This window comes from Limanda limanda, chromosome 4 (genome assembly GCF_963576545.1).
Source record: "Limanda limanda chromosome 4, fLimLim1.1, whole genome shotgun sequence".
Lineage (NCBI taxonomy): Eukaryota > Metazoa > Chordata > Actinopteri > Pleuronectiformes > Pleuronectidae > Limanda > Limanda limanda.
This window is the reverse complement of record NC_083639.1, coordinates 11,315,250-11,332,326: the sequence shown is the minus strand read 5'-3', so window position 1 is coordinate 11,332,326 and position 17,077 is coordinate 11,315,250. Positions and strand designations below refer to the sequence as shown.

The following is a 17,077-nucleotide window of genomic DNA, read 5'->3' as shown; positions in this document are numbered from 1 at the left end:
TAACTATAGCTGTTCAGAGATTTACTGCACAGCCTCTTGTGTTGGTTTTCCCTCGACTGAGATTTCTATGTTACGTCTGCATCACTGTGTGTGTGTGACATGAACACAGCACATGATCTGTGTGTCGTGACAGCAGGTCATTATCGAGAAGAGTGCGTAAACGCGAGATGGCTTGATTTTTGAATGTATACAAAGATTATCATTTCAAACACAAACGTGTTTTCCAGACAATATTCCTGCTGTGATGAACATATCCAAGGATCTGATCTATAAAACTTGGCCTTTGAATGATGACGATTATGTTTGCAAGTGGCTGTCATCAACATGAAATAGAGGCATGTTGCCCCAAATTCACTACTTTTAAAAATGCATAAAAAAACAACCGTCGTGCAGAACTGTATGTATTTATTTTGTGTAGATCTGAAGACTCCGCTGAGTGTACGTGTCTGTGATGTAAGCATCTCTCTCCATTTGTATTTTTATACCCATGGAATGATTCATAGGGCATTCATCCATTATCAATACACTAAGGCTACTGCTCAAGCTGTGGTACTTTGTCAGAGTTGTGTGTGTTTTTCTGTGTCGGGGCTCTTAGCAAACCTTTAATTATTTAATATATATATATATATATATATATATGTGTTATATCTTTTACTTATATGGATACTTTAATTAATCTATAGAGTTTACACCCATGAGGCTCCAGCACATGAATATCATTCATTGGTTGCATCACCGAGCCGAGAGCGTAGCTGCCTTGAACAGGTGGAGTCCTCCAGTGTCCGTGGTCATCACTTAACACTTTACTAGCATTTAAACAGGTGATCTTCTGGATCAGACCAGTTCTTTTTAAAAGGCCCCTACTGGCTCTGACCTACTTTTTTTCTAGGTCAAAGTCTTTTTATATTATCACACGGTGTCTGTGATGGTTTCAGTTTCATGGACTCAAAGTGGTAACGTTTTTCCCTGTGCAAACACATTTAAAGACAAACGTGAGGCAAACAAACACATCGACTCAAAGGCAACATCAGCACTGATGCCAACATGCATCAGAGTTCAGGAAGCATAGTGAAATATAGAAAACATGAGGTTGAAATGTATGATATTGAATAATGATATATATGAATGATACAGATATATAGAAAAGGCTGTCGTTATAACCATCAAATGTACCAAAAGAAAAATAACTCAGATCAACAACTTCTAAAAAGAAATGCACGTCATTGTAAATGGTTTGAAAACTCAAGGCCAGATGACTATTGTAATTCACTGAATCAACTTGCTTCGCTCCTGAGATTTCAGATTATAGTTTTCAATGATTTGAGCCCCACAAACCAGAGTTGAACTGTAATTCGACGAGCTGTAGCCATAAACTGAGAATAACTGCAGGGCCGTGTATGTGTTTGTTATAGATTGTGATGCATGAAAGAGGAAAAAGCAGTTGTGTGTTTTCAGGTCAATACAGACATTGATTCAATCCACCTCTTTGTGTCGACATTGCTATAAAACTCTTTGGCTCTGGAACGTGTACATGATTAAGAAAAGACCAATATGTTTTACTCCGAGGTGAATTTAGGCTTACATTTGTTATCATGGTTGTTGGTGTCTTACATTAAAAATAGAGAAATTATTGCAAAGTTTAATGTTGATGTTGGACAAAGTTACATTTTGTTGGTCTTTTTATGCTGTTTTAGAGCTCGACATGATGTAGTATGTTTTAATCTTTTTGGGTTCATTTTGGACCATTTTTATATTCCAACATGACTCTGCTCTGCAGCGAGTTTTGAAAACTAAAATTGAAACTGAGAGCAGAACCAGTTCAACAGCAGAGTGTTTGAAATCCCTCATTGCTTTAAAACCATATTCAAAGAAAATAATCTGCAAAACGAATCAATGTAAGATGATGATTAGCAGAGATGATCCACCTCATCTTGAAAATAAAAATAAAATTCCTTTCCACTCACAAAATAAAGCGAGGCTGCTGTGAATATGCCCGTATTCTGTTTGTTTATTTTGAATAAATAGTTGAAATAATCTTGGATTCACTGCCACAAGCTTCTCTCTCCTCATCTTCTTGCCGCTCCTCGGCCTGTTTGTCCACTCTGCTGAAAAATCCTGGTGACAATCTAAGGAGGGTATTCAGGAATATGTGCCAGGAGGACAGGGACAGAGGACGAAAATAAAGACAATATTAATGATGTGTTTTAAAGGAGCACATTTGCTGTTGGAGTCTCGGAGCCGTCTGAACCACAGACGCTGAGGGGGAGTGTTCAGCCGTTCAGCTCTACTGGACACGTGCAAGATAAACCTTTTGGATCCAGACATTCAAAATGCAAATGAAACAAGACAATATGTGCTTAAATCTGCGGCTGCCTAAAGTATTTTACTCACACATTAATGATTCACAAAAAGCCAAAGTGTTTCCAGAGGCAGCTCTCTGAGGTCACGGGTCAGTGGAGCGTTTAATAGTCTGATTGTGGAAATTAATAGACTGGTATAGGTTCTTGTGGAAATTGATTTTAATACACATAATCAGAATATCATTACAGGTAGTAAATTCCTCAATATAAGCAATGTTTTCAATGGGTTTACATTTTCATTTAATAATCACATAGAAGATATTTAACTACTTGATTTTCCTTTTGACCTACATCATGTGTTAAATATGGATGCTACCATTAGTCAGGTTGTATTTAGCGTCATTAAGCCAAACATTTTATTTCATTTAAATTTATGTAAGAGCTGCAGAGGTCATATATAAAATTGATGCTTAAAAGGGAGATGAATATGTTACTATTATCCTTAATAACTTTGCCAAGGATTAAAAGGCCGAAACACCTGATGACACTAAGGTAAACAGCTGAAGACATGTCCCTATCATTTGCCAACATCAACTGGCATTAGGCATTAATCAGTGCAGAACGTACAAGACATATTCTCCATCTTGTTCTACGTTCAAAAAAGGGAAAGTGTTTAGTTCTTGTTCCTTTCAAATACCCTGTAGATTTGCCCAGAAAGGCTCAAATCATTTCTGTATGCTGAGGGTTGTTATTGATATAGAGGGAGTCACAGATCAATATTTGAAATCAAAACGGGGAAGCAGTGGAGACTGACTGAAGGAAAGCTGGATGGTTTAGGGCCAAACATGCCAAGACAACATGTTTTTCTCATCACCTCCTCCCCCAGTGGCCACTGAAGAAGACACTTATGTTAGAGGTGTAAGCTTAACACCTTAAAAGGTTTGTTTTTCGCAAATCTGTAAAAGTGAAAACAAAAGAAGCCCACAAACAACGGCAACACTTTCCTTCCAGTCTGCACAATCCACTTCCTCACTCAAACTTTCCGTCCTCAAAGTCAACGCAGTGCAGAATGACATGGTGGGTAAACAGAAGAACATATACATCTTTTAATGGTGGATTTTCAATGCTGCTTGACGTTGACTTGACTCTGTGCCCTTGTGTATGATGGGACTTCTTATTAAACGAGGAGTGCACTTTGAACTAGGCAAAGATCTTGGTGATGAACTCTCGGAATCGTTTGGCGTACTGCTCTGGATGAACCGTGGAGATTTCTGCTCCCGCCTGCAGAAAGCACAGACAGAGACACACTTGATAAGAGGCGGAGAAGAGAGTGAGAGAAACCTTTTACACTTTGCAGGAGAGAGAAGCAAAAGCCCTTTACACAACTCTGATCTCTCACCCCGTGTTTGACAGCCTTGGCAGCATGAGCGGCTTTCTTCCTGGTGTCGTACTGTGTCAGCACGTCAATCAGGCCCATAAAATACACCTCTCTCTGGGGTGCACCTATACAAGGGAGTGATTCACAGCATCGGGTGGGTGATATCGATCTGCGCGTAAACAATCTGAACTGCTGCAGCCCAGTGTAAGGTGAGATTGGGGGTGCATTACAGCCTGGGGATAGCTCAGCTGTCAGGACTCACCTACGGCGCTCTGAATAGCATACACATCCACATAAGGGTCAAACTCCCCAGCACCCATGGGTTTGAAGGAGTTCATGTACCCAGCGATGCCCTGAGGGGAAGCCAGGCCGTTTTCGTCCTCCTCCTCCTCTTCATAGGGAAGCCCTGTCTCCTCATCCTCCTCCTCCTCATCGTCCTCCTCCCTCTCAGCCCGCTCTACATCATGGATGCCCAGCAGCAGGCTGTAGTCCATCATCCTCATATGCACCAGAAACTGTGGACACACACAGACACACACATTCGTCATATTAAAAGAAAACTATGACGGCATTCATCCGTCAAACGCTCCAGTCTTACCTCAGTGTCTCTGTTGAGTTTGTCCATGATCTTCTCTTTCTCCTCTTCATCCACATACACTTTTTGCATGTTATTCCTGAAGTCCACATCCTTATAGGTGGGCAGCTCTTTCACCTGGAAACAGCAGAGTGAAGAGCAACTACATCATATTAGCATCTTTATGCCTCTGTCCCAGAGACAGTCAATGGCCAGAGGTGCTCTTGACCAAGTCTGTCTTCAGCGAAGTTCTTCAAATTCTGACCAGTTGTCACCTGAACTCAAAGGTTAATTGATTTGATTTCAGTGGTCAAGGGTCACAGTGACCTTGTATTATTGTACATATTGTACAATATGTCAGGAACTGCACTGTTCAGTGGAGGCATACAACGACAGGGCTTTGATTCTGTTTCTCATTAAACATGATCAGTCGCCCCATTTCCAGTGACATAAAAGCCAAATGATTTAACCACAAAAATTGTTTTCCATACCCCCACAGTTGGAAAAGATCAAAGATTCCCCACAGCTCTGCAGTTATTTATACTCCATCCATTCAAGCAGCTCTTTAACAGCAGGTTATCTGGGTCAGAGTCATTACGGCCCAAACACTAAGCCCCCGATGTCATTTAAAGTCATTTGAGGAGGGGTTTTTCTGTAAAAACATGTTTTTTTGAAAGCCTCATCTTGAAACAAAAAATTGTCACAATGTGAACACAAGAGGGAATTTTTCCTCTCCATGTTCATGCTCATTGTGAGAGCTGGTGCGATTTTCTCTATAGTACTATAAGGTCTGCGCCTCGCTTTGTACTACTACCTGAGATAATCCTAACTTGAACACACATGGAACACAGGATGTGGAGCTTCAGAGGAAGCTCTAGCTACAAATGAAGGATCTAATATATTATCTTTCCAATGAATCAAATAAAACAGGCTGATATTAATATTGATTTTATTTTTTCAATTGATCACTGTTCACTGTTCACCACATGGGCCACTTAGGGTTCACATCCAGATTACATTTTGGGTAGAGCACTGCATATTACCGTATGCTATGAATTGCCAATAATAAACACAATCATTTAAAAGGCGATATTGGTGTTTACATCATAAAAAATCTGAACTCACCTTCTCTTTAAAACTTGCCTCACGAGACACCAGTGACCCCTGAGGACAACAAGACAGTGACTGATACTCCTTATCACATGATGCTCCGGTAACACGATACATTAAGGAAGTACTTAAATTCAAGGTTGTGTAGAATTATTTACTGCAATAACAGGATATTTCAAGTTGGAGAATTTAAATCTCTCTGGACAGCACTTGCCTCTTGACAGCGCTCAATAAATTCTGTTGCAATGAGGGTGAGTGGAATGAAGAAAAGTCTATATAAATCCTTATCTTGCTGCACGTCTCCTGCAGGCTTTACCTTGAGGTCGTACTTCCTGTGCACATGCAGTCTGTGGCTGAAAACGTTCCTCATGACTAACAGGTAGGTGTCCTCGCTCTCCACTGTGACTCTGTACATGGCCAGGAACTGAGGGAGCAGGGTACTCCCGTGGCAGGTGACGATGTGCTGGAAGAGAACCGCAGTGAATGAGCGATGAAGGAAGCTATAACACAGCAGAGTGTTAATGAAGGTGCTGCCGTCTTTGGTTAAATGTCAGACTATGCTTCACTGTCCAGCCATAAATAAAAAATTGTAGTTTGACAAAAATAAATTCCCTAACTCGAATATCCAGAGGAAATATTTAAACTAGGATTGTTAATTTTTTCCCGTGCAAATTCACAAGCATGTGGGTGACAAGCTCCACATTTCTGCCAAGGTTTCACACCATTCCTTTAATAGTGGTGGGAATGAACCAAAAAACACAATGAGATGCCGAAAAAGGATGTAAAGAGAGGACCTCATAGTAATCGTTTTTAATTAATATCTTTATCATTATATTTTATTAAGAATAAAAAGGGATTTATCAGGCCGGAACAAAACCAATAATGTCTTATAGTGAGAAAACTTGATCTTTGTTTGTTTGTTCTCCACATGTCACTTATGAAGAAACTTCATCCATTGAAAAAGTCCATGAAATGTGTTTGAAAGCCACAGAGAAGGCAAATAAATGGTCAATGAAATCAATGTTTTAAGTTGAATAATGGTTCTCATGAGCCACAGTTTGTCTTTTTTATGCATTGATACATATATGTGTATAGATATGTATATATTTATATAAATATAATGAGATTATTGTTATTAAACAATACTTATTTTCCAACTGTGGCAAGTTAAAAATATAATAAAATAAAAAAGGCAAAAGAGAACAGAGTAAATGCAACTCTTACATTACAACATATTAATTCAGATTCATAATAAATTTGCACTTTTAATACAGGTAACAAAGTGCAACCAGAGTGAGAATAATTATAAGAAATAAACAGATATTAAAAGATTTTGATGTAAAAGCAAGAGCTCTGGTCTTGTATAATTACTAGTCGGAGATTCAATGTATGTATGTGGTTGATGTTGTAGGTGACTTTGTCTCAGGAGGCTCAGCAGATCAACTGAAGGTCAATGGTTCGATCCACTTCTCCTTAAGTCCACATGTCAAAGTGACTGGGGAAACACTGAACTCTGAATTGCTGCTGATGGCTGTGGATGTATGACTGATAAAGTGCTGAGTGGGTGAATGTGACCTGTAGCGTAAATGCTTCATGTGGTTGTTTAGACAAGAAATGCGGATGCCAGAAGTCATTTTTCCAATTTGTGCCCCTCATACCTGGTGATACTCTGAGAGGATGCTGTGCATTTCCTCGACCTCCTCACTGGAGATCTCTTTAACCACCAAGGTGCGGTCACACGACGTCAGCAGCCGGCCCACGCTGTGCCCCTCCTCTTCTTTGAGGGGGGGACTGTGGGCCAGGGAAACCTGTTGGTGAGCGAGAGGACAACATCGTGTTTTTGAAACCATTTTCACTGAGACCTTTTTATACATTTCCAATGCAAACATCGACCACTGTATTGACCTATTTTTGTTATAATAATAATTTTAATAATAATAAACTTTCTTTAGCACTGACAGAGTTTAAAAAGTGCTTTGACAGCAAAGCAAGAAAGGTAAATATTAGATAAATAACAATTAGCAGGATGCATTGTGACAAGGAGGCCAGACAACCACATTTAGGTGGTCAGAGACAAGGTAGTAGTGTTCAAATTAAATTAATAAATATAGAGCTGTGTCACTTGAACACATAAAAGAAGTTATATGACAGTAAAAATAAATAAGCAAGTAAAATAAAAGGTGAAAGGAAAACAATAAAAACACACTCCTCAGGTGGGCTGTTCCAAAGCCGAGGGCCCTGATGGCAAAAGCACTGTCACATTGAGTTTTCAACCTCAACTTTGGAACAGCCAGCAGGAATCCACCCGAGGATCTAAGGCTGCGTGCAGGTGCAGGCACATTAGGGGTCAACGATTCTGTGTTGTAGCTTAGAGCCAGACCCCTGCAAGCTTTAGAGGTGGTCAGTAAGATCTTAAAATCAATGTTGAATTGATGTTTGCAAAGTGTTGTGACTTTTCTTTCTTCCAGCCTTACAGTCCGACTCCAATCAGCACATGGTTCAAAGTGCACATGCAGCCGCCTCATGTGACTGTGTGCAAACCAAATGATGCATCTCTTTGTCACCTCCCGCATGCAAATATCACACAAAGCAAATTCAAATTCAAAGAGCAGCATGTAAAACCAGAAACTGTTGGGTTCTCAAAAAACAAAACACAGAAAAACAATCTCAAATGTTCTGAGTTTGTGCTTCAATTTAAATCGTTTTTCCCCATGTTTGCACTGTCATATTCAGATTGAAGTTTATAATCTTACCCGATAATCTTGGTCCTCAATGCCAAAATGCTCTCGCAGGTTTCTGAACACTTGTGGACAGTACTCTTTGAATTTGAACTGCCCGGGTAGATTCTCTCTGTGGAACAAAAGAACCTGTTTTAATACATTTACATTTAATACATTAATACATAATACGTTTTAATAAGATAAAAAATGGCACATATTGTATCTTCTTGAAATGAAACAATATAATTTACATTTTTAGAAAAACACAAAGACACTTGATATTGATAAGTTGATAAATAATTTAGTGATATTGGGTTGGGTTTTATGCACTTGTGTTAGTAAAGTAATGTACAGTCACGTGTGTCTATAGTTAGCATTTGCACTGTGAATATATATAGGTTTGGATGAGGTGGAGTGTTATGTGTGATCAGGGTAAGTGTAACCTTTCCGGGCGATGTATTTATTTAGATGTATTCATTTGCTTGTCGTTGTTGGCCAAATCAATGTATTTATCTTATTTATCTATCTTCTTCATAAATACAGCACAAAAACACGTTTTGTGCACAAAAGCAACTTTTTCAAATGTTGTTCACATGTTATCAAAGTGTATCTGCGGCTGTTTGTTACAGCTGTTTCCATAGCTACTGGCAAAATGAATACAATCTGTTGAGAGTTAGTAACCACATCCCAATTGTTATTTTTCTTCGTGTATAGCTGTTGCCCTGGACAAGGTTTTACTTTTAGTTGTTGGGAGGAAAAATGAATAAAGCCTGACCAAGGCAAAGAAAAACATACAGTATATTCTCGTTCTTCCCAGCTCTGTTTATAAGTCTTTACACAACCTGGATTCCTGAATGGATTAAGGGATTATTGAATGCCACTCTGTTTTCTACACTCCACCCTTATAGAAACTGAACCTCATGTATTTCACAGCTTTCATAAATAGTTATTATTTTGTTAAACAGTCTGTCTCACACTTTGTCTTGACTGACTAGTTGTGCTCTTTGAGCCCTGAAACATCTTTTAGATGAGTTCATCAACTTCAGCTACTTTATTATTCATCCGGCACCTATAGATATTCTGCTGCAACACAACCCGTGGAACAGCTTAATGGATGGGAACTGTGTGCTGCATTTTCACAACAACATTCTTTAGTAAAATACCACTCTTTTGCGCATATTTCATTTTGCAGTCCATACATGCACTGTTTCTTTATTTGTTTCATCTTTTTGGCTCATGTTAGAGTCATTGTTCGTGGTCATAGCTGCAGCTGTGGTGTAGTTAAAGGTGTTTTGATGGTAAACAAGAAGACATACTGGGGTCTGCAATTTCTGATAAGCACAGGCAGACAAGTCAAACCCAAGCAGGCACAGAAATGTGTGTAAATGGACAGGAAGCAGTGTGAGTTACAGACACACACAGCTAAGTGGAGCACATACTTGTTGAAGAGGTGGTTGCTGACTTTTATTTTGGCGCTGGCCTTGAAGTTGTCAGGGAGCAGCATGACAGGCACAGGCACCTGACTCAGCTCGTTGATCTGGGTGTGAGGAGAATCAGTGGATCAAAAGCTGCTCAACAAATTCACGCTCACATCAATAGTTATAACACGTGTTAGAGTCAGTGAGCAGCTCACCTACCTACCGAGTGGTTGACTCCCCACATCAGGGCGCTCAGAACGGGCTCCCCGGCTCGGAACACCTCCACCTTCTGCTGTACAAAGTGCTTCTTCTTGGTCTTCCTCTTCGAGGCGCTGGGAGAAGACATGGTGTCCCAGGTAGTCGTGTCTCAGTGGGTGAGAGTGAGAGTGGGCAGGGTGTGTGTAGTCATATGTGGAGCTCTGTGTGTATGTAAAGTAAGCTGAGGTCCGCCCTGTGGCCTCAGTGCTGCAGCAGCCAGGAGCAGAGTGGAGCTGTGAACTAATACAACACCTACTGGACCAAAGAGTGTGATGGTGTTTGGTGCATTCAGTCTCACAACAGTGGAATCAGACAGAGACACGTGGCTGTGATGAGACAACAGGCAAAAATAATATGAAGCCATTCATGCACCTGATATGTGACCAATACTTTATTATGTACTTTAATAGATTTTAGTAAAGTTCATGTGGTACTTTTACTTTTTCAGCCATTTATTTGTACTTGTTTGATGACTTCTTCCACTGCTGTGTGAGATGTAATACTTTAGCATGTTCTCTGCAATTCAAACACTTTTTTTTTTTTATTTTTTTTTTTTATTTTTTTTTATTGGTTTTCACAATTGAAGATGAAATCTCATACATACAGACGTATATGAAAACATTTTTTTTTCCCTCCCCCCCTCACCCCAGGGGACAAACAGAAAAGAAAGAATTAAATAATAATAATTTAAAAAGAAGAAAAAAAAAATAATATATATATATATATATAGAGACATCATTGTCGTCAATAAAACAAAACAGAACAAAAACAAAACAAACACAAAAAAAAAAAAACAGACAAAACATAAGTTGTGTGAGAGATCATTCATGTGGTTTTCAGTAATGATAAATGACAATATACACTGTACATGACATATAGGACAAAACTTCACACTTGTTCAAGCAGGTATGTAATAAAAGGTTGCCATATCCTGCTGAAGTTATCAGTAGGACGTCGCAGAGCAAGTCTGATCTTTTCTAGCTTCAAGAGTTGCAGCGTATCTCTAACCCAATGTTTATAGGAGATTCAAACACATTTTTAGCTACAATCATGAAGTCATAATTTCACAGCTCTTAAGATATATGACAACATGGGTTTGTTGTAATAACTTTTACTTCTATAAAATTGTTGTTTGTGTTGGTTTTGTGAAACTGCATCAAACTGAAGTTGTAGGGTCCTTTAAGATGAAAGAGTAATAATCTATTGATCAATATATAGATATGTTGACGCCGACACTGATATCATACTTGAGTTTTGAGTAGATTGTCCATCTAATGCTCCTTCAGTTGAAGTACTTATGGCTGAAGAAATAAATGATCAAAAAGATTCAGTTTGCTCATCATGGTGGACCCCTGTTGCCAGTTTAGGAGCCACTTTTAAAGGTGCTTCCTCTACATATCTAAATGACCATTAGACTATAGACTATATATAAAGATTGATGACATGACTGCTACCCAAAAGTGAAGCCAAAGGTTCTCGACAGCCACCTGGTGGCCGGCTGCAGTATATGTCATAAATCCCTTGTCATAAATGTCAATGGTTGGGTCACAAAAAGTCAACGTGCATGTCAAATACATTTTGATCAAAGATGGTTTCTGTCCTTTCAGGTAACTCCTATCACACTGATGTTTTTTAAGTTGATGTATCTGATACCTCTGGTTTCAATTAGTTATTTTCTTCTCATTCTTCTTCTGTTGCTAATGAATTAAGGGACGAGATACATTTACTTTGTGAGAAATCACATTTTTATTTTTAATAAAATATCAATTCAGAAACTCAAAACACTGAAACTTTTCTAAGAACTTACTTGAAAATAATGCCAGCATGTGCATTTGTCTTGTGTCTGCTCTTATGAGCTAGTCATATTAGTAATATTAGCATAAATAAAATATCATATGAAAAGTAACATAAATAGAATAACATCTATATATTATATACACAGAAATAAAATTACAGTGGCTTCAAAGTAAGAAAAATATTATATAAATATGATATAATGGGTGCATACAAAATGCCAAATTACATCTTATGTATGGTTTATATATCTAGTTATATAAAAACAGGTTTCCAATTGTAATTATAAAACTTGACGTAAGATATTTATGGAGTTAAAATCTTGAACTTAAAAAGTAAACAACATGAAAAAGTGCAAACGTTTCTGCAGAGTTGTAGCAGAGTTAAATGATCAGGGAGAGAGATGTTGTCTCAGCAAAGTCTTTCTCCAAAGTAATAAATCAGATCAATACAACCCCAATATTTTCAGCAGAGGGCGCAAAGAGACAAAGTTACTCAGATTTTGACACAGTTCTTCATTGGTGGAAAGCTGTTTCTGGCTGATGGAGAATGAACCAGTTTCTCTGTGTGATGTTCCTTCATCTCTTTCCTCCTCTGCTTCAGTCCAGTCTTCATGCCGCTCAGCAGCTCAGGCGGCCTTTCTCTCTGGTTCCTGTAGAGACCACCATGCCTTTCTGATCCACACACCAACACTTTCCACGCTGCTTCCCTCGAGATGACCAACACTGCACAAACACACAGTGAAGCTTTAACTTGAGCTGCAAATACAACAAGGTCTCTGATAAAGTGATTTGTTGTAGAATGAACTCACCTGCTTCTTTCTGTAGAAGCCACGCTTGTCACAGTTGGGCATGTAGATGTCGTGGTTTGAATTAAATAAATGTGCATCAAGCCCTTGGATGAGTGTTGTTAGCAGTTTTCGACATGGAGCCTGGAGGAAGAGTTAAACAGGAACATGTGAGTGAGTGACTGATTTCAGCTCAGTTTACTGTTTCACTGATGAAGAGGATATTTACCTCCTCTGGATCCTCAGTGGGAGCTGGATCTAGGATCAGATAAAGACATGAATATCTGCACTGATCACTCATTAGAAACTGTTTAAATTGAACAACATGAATTTCATTTCACTATGAGGTCAGCTTTGAGGTTTTATTTTTTAATAACTCCTAAAATAACTCCTTGTAATTAGTGACTATTCCGTTTTTGGTCAACTATTCAACCTCAGGTAATTAATGGCAGAAATAATTGGAACACAACTAATTCATGCTTTCACTGAGCCATAACCACATGCTATTAATACATTTCACTATGTCTCATAATTTTATTTCAGAGGACTGAGCAGCAGAAGAAACCCATGGTGTGAAAAAATAGGTGTTTCTCTGTTTAAATTTGATCTTGACCTTAACAACCTCATTGTCATGTCACAGAAAGTTTAGCTGTAAATCCATTTGATGATTAAATGGGATGCGATGTTAGAAATCCAGTGCTGTTTCTCAGCTAAATAACTTTGCTTCATCCATTCCCTTCCATCAATCTTCCTAGCATGAGGTGAAGTATGAGGCTTACCTGCAGTGCGGATCTTCTCCGTCGGGCTTACGCCACTGGCATTACTGCAGACCCCTCTGCCCTCCAGCAGAGCTCGGAGAGGCTTGGGCTCGTCCTGTGGAGGTGCACAGCTCAGCCCACGGGCACAGTTCGGAGTGTAGACTCCGCACGGTGCTCCAACAGCCAGAGAGGTGGTGTTTAAATCCACCAATGGCTGACTCTGTGAGGGCTTTCCTTTACAGCCAGGACATCCTCTGGAGCGTGTGGTCAGTGGCACTGGGCCTGACAGAGCCAGCTGCAGGAGGAGCAGCATCAGGATGTTGAAAGAAAGAACCATCTTGCTCTGAAGTTTGTCCATAAATAGATAATAACAGTCCAGTCTGTCAGAATTCCTATCCTGACTCTGTTTGCTCTACCTTAGTGAAGTTCCACTGACTGAAGTTTGCCTGTGTCTGAAGGGTTATATAATTCCCTCGAGCCTAGACAAAATGATAATGAGACTGACAGACAACAGTTGCGGCAGCTTTTAAAGAGACTTAAGCAGAGGGGGGAAAGGTAAGGGAGGGTACGTGATGGAGAATGTTAGCTTTCTCTCTTTCATTTCCACACAGCCGAGCACACCCCGTTTCACTTGTATCTGACACACACAGACACGCACGCACACACACAGTCTCGATCACGTGTGCTCATACCATTTGTTGTATGTCATCCCACAGGATAGTAATGTTTTCTGCGTTGACATAAATCACATGCGATCACTGTGTACGCTGCTCCATTGCTCCATGGCTCGCTCTCTCTCTCTCTCTCTCTCTCTCTCTCTCTCTCTCTCTCTCTCTCTCTCTCTCTCTCTCTCTCTCTTCTTTTCCTCACTGTGAAAGACATTTATATCCAGAGGTGAAGCTTTAATGGAACCAACCGATTTCCCTGCTGGTGTTTTTCAGAATTATTGCTGGTCATCATAAAATAGATATATTATTTTCATCAGAATTTATTGACATTTGTCAGTCACCAGGGTTTCAGGTTCAGAACTTAAATCACCGACAAAAATTGAATGTGAAATTAAGACAATCAGAAGTGGTGTAAGAACATATATAAGTAGGCTACTGTATGTACCCTAATATTATTTGTTCTATCGGCCACCAGCAGATGTTAGGGACATAACCTCAGTTGTTATCAAGTGTTTTTGCCTCGTATTAAACAATATAAATATCAATTCAATTATATGCATGGAGTTGGACCAAAGAATCAGGTCTAGTCACAGTGTGGTAGTGACAATATGTGCTGGGACTGTAAGCCGCTGGCCCACGTCCACCAAAATCTCGTGGGCTTGCTCCATCTGACCATTCCTCAGTGGAGGAGGTCCTCTCTGTACCTGTTCCCACAAGGATAAATGATCTTTGAACTTATCTTGCTGTTTTGGATGGCAACACATTGGTAGCAGTTTAAATCGTTGCTGCACTGCATTTGAGTACCTGGTTGTGTCTCCACGTATACCTTCCATGGGAGAGATCTATTTTTCAACCAGTGAGGATGTGATTGAGGGTTTTGGAGTTAAGCATAGTGCAGAGGATGGATCTCAGTTCAGCCACTGCTGTAGGTTTTTGTTTGAGGGAAGGACGTCATAGATCGCCCTAAGCAGGAACAAACACTGCTTAAAGTAACAGTGGCAATAAAAATAGTAATCATAATGATGATGATGATGATTATCAATAATAATAATAATAATAACTCTCTTTTTATAGCACTTATCATAGATTCAAAACAGAACAACAGAGCTTAAAAACAGAACAGAGAGTAAAAGGATGTTAAAACAATAAAAAGTATGACAAAATCTAATATTCTGTAATTTTATAGTAGAGGTGATTTATTCTTCTTTTCACGATATATTATATAAGAAAATATTTTACTTTAAAGTCAACTACAGAGTTAACATATGAAATCTTTATTAGGTCTGTTGAATATGATATAAATTAGGTCCATTTCAATCATATATAATATTAAACTGTTTTTATCAAGGAAATGCCTCAGCAGTAAACCATCTTGCTGAAGCTCTGTGTAGTTCATAATGAGCTGGCAACATAATAGTTCTTGGGATTGATTTGATACATAGTTTAGAACACAACATCAGTTACAATCATATATTTAAGTGTATAAATGTACATGTTGGCCTCATAAAGTACTCAAAACAATACAAGAAACCTAGTTACAGTAACCGGAGTAAACATTGCGTTTTGTCCACCATTTTAGTTATTGTTTATGACTCTAACCCTTTAAATAGCTACCACGATCAAACTTTGTCTATGGAGTGTATTTACAAAGTCTGTAACTGCAGGGCTGGAGATTCAGAGGAACTGGCCGACAACATCAGGCTGAAGGTGTGCCACTCAAGGCTGGATGACTAAGACATTAATAGCCACAGGCAGAACGTCCCACCCTGTAAATTCCACTGGGTGTGAGCCACAAACAGTTTAAATTAGGAGACAGGATGAAAGAATCAGGCAGCTTGTCTTCTAAAGTTATATCATTAATAACAAGCCTGCCAGTTCATTTAAGACTGAGATGTCTATGAGAATTAAATGGATGAGAAAACAGCCTGATACTCAGTTCAGATTGGGTATGTGAACATCACTGCAGGATTGAAATATGTGGTTATGGTATGTGACCCACATCATTTTTATATTCTATGTTTGGTCCTTAGGTCTAAGATTATTATGCATCAGTGTGATGAGGTACTTCGATCTTTCAATCAATTTATTGATTCATTCAATTTATAAATATTTCCTTTTTTAAATTTCTAAGTTTTAAATCAAACCACATTATACATCTCAAAGTTCAAATTATTAGTCTATTCATCAACTACATAGGCAGAACATAAATATTAGGTTGCTATTTTGTTGTTTGGCCCTCAGGGTATGGGGATAGTCATGTTTTTCCCATTTTCGAACTTTAAAAGATTAATCAAGAAGATAATTGGTAGATTAATCAATAATTATATTAATTTAGTTTCCACTGGGAAAATATTTTTAGGCATTTCAGAGGTTTAGATTCTTATCATCAGTACCATCAGGGAGCGTCTGATCCGTGTCTTTGATCAGCTTAATTCTGCAGCTTGACAACGAGTACAAACATACATCCAGAGTCACGGAGACATCTTCTCTAAACACAAGGAGCTCTGCAGCAGAGGATCTGAGCCCCAACAGAGTCCAGATCTCAACGTCATGGGTCAGGCTGCGATCACAAGAAGATACAGACGAAACTGAGACACCATCCACAGATTCTTTTTGATTCAGGTTTTATTTATTTATTTTTCATTGCTCTTTCTAGACAGTGAATTCAATTCCATTTATTGTGGACAGCCAAACCAAAACGGCAACCATGACCAATTTACATCTTATCACTATCCTTAACCAAATGATGTTTTACCTCATTAGAACCGCGCTTTGGTCACTATTCAGATAAAGATGTATCTGTAACTTCCACAATACTCATTATCTACAGATCAGCATGCAGATCATATTTAAAAACATCATAAAATACACACACACACACACACACACAGTTGAGTATCTTCAGAGGGTTATAAGTTGCCATTACATTAACTACATGATTTCCTGGAGACTTCCTCTAAATCTAAGAATAACCCTAACCCCTAAACTTAAGTTCACCTAAACCTAAAGTTAAACCAAACCTCCCCCAGATAAATTATTCACCCTAACATTCAATGACTTAATAAAGTGTTTTATCTCCATAAGGAAGTCCCCAACATGTGACTGTAAACACACACAGACACATGCACTGACCCTAACCCCTGTTGTACTTATATCTAAGTGAGGACACTCATTGGCCAACATGCATTCCCTAGTCCCTTACCCTAACCTTAAGAATCCAAAACTAAATCCCTAACCTAATTCTGATCCCTGACCCTAAAACCAAGTATTAACCCTCAAACACTCCTTTAAGGGAAAAATGAAGGGCCGGTC

The 17,077-nt window shown here is 38.9% G+C and overlaps 2 protein-coding genes across 3 annotated transcripts; both read right to left on the bottom strand.

Annotated features, from left to right (window-relative positions):
- Window positions 1–3,500: 3,500 nt before the first annotated feature.
- On the bottom strand, window positions 3,501–9,846 carry LOC132999362 (phosphatidylinositol 5-phosphate 4-kinase type-2 gamma-like). Of its 2 annotated transcripts, XM_061069017.1 has the most exons (10): window positions 9,724–9,846; window positions 9,522–9,619; window positions 8,116–8,212; window positions 7,021–7,170; window positions 5,679–5,825; window positions 5,378–5,416; window positions 4,277–4,390; window positions 3,941–4,193; window positions 3,700–3,803; window positions 3,501–3,581 (listed from the first exon to the last, which is right to left on the bottom strand). In XM_061069017.1, exons 1-10 carry the CDS (start codon window positions 9,844–9,846, stop codon window positions 3,501–3,503), a joined length of 1,206 nt encoding a protein of 401 aa, XP_060925000.1. The 2 variants fall into 2 exon arrangements, with proteins under 2 accessions (XP_060925000.1, XP_060925001.1); XM_061069018.1 differs by lacking the exon at window positions 7,021–7,170.
- Window positions 9,847–12,172: 2,326 nt separating this feature from the next.
- LOC132999363 (insulin-like growth factor-binding protein 5) lies at window positions 12,173–13,434 on the bottom strand. The gene is made up of 4 exons (XM_061069020.1): window positions 13,119–13,434; window positions 12,569–12,597; window positions 12,364–12,483; window positions 12,173–12,277 (listed from the first exon to the last, which is right to left on the bottom strand). Exons 1-4 carry the CDS (start codon window positions 13,432–13,434, stop codon window positions 12,173–12,175), a joined length of 570 nt encoding a protein of 189 aa, XP_060925003.1.
- Between the last annotated feature and the right edge of the window lie 3,643 nt (window positions 13,435–17,077).

What these genes read in the sequence shown, in the direction of transcription:
- LOC132999362 (XM_061069017.1), bottom strand. Translation starts at nt 9,846, where the DNA reads ATGTCTTCTCCCAGCGCCTCGAAGAGGAAGACCAAGAAGAAGCACTTT. An exon ending in TTGAGGACCAAGATTATCGG is followed by an intron (nt 7,171 to 8,115) that starts GTAAGATTATAA and finishes GCTCACCAACAG; the next exon opens with GTTTCCCTGGCCCACAGTCC. An exon ending in TCCTCTCAGAGTATCACCAG is followed by an intron (nt 5,826 to 7,020) that starts GTATGAGGGGCA and finishes GTTCTCTTCCAG; the next exon opens with CACATCGTCACCTGCCACGG.
- LOC132999363 (XM_061069020.1), bottom strand. Translation starts at nt 13,434, where the DNA reads ATGGTTCTTTCTTTCAACATCCTGATGCTGCTCCTCCTGCAGCTGGCT. An exon ending in GGAGAAGATCCGCACTGCAG is followed by an intron (nt 12,598 to 13,118) that starts GTAAGCCTCATA and finishes ATCTGATCCTAG; the next exon opens with ATCCAGCTCCCACTGAGGAT. An exon ending in GCTTCTACAGAAAGAAGCAG is followed by an intron (nt 12,278 to 12,363) that starts GTGAGTTCATTC and finishes GTGTTTGTGCAG; the next exon opens with TGTTGGTCATCTCGAGGGAA.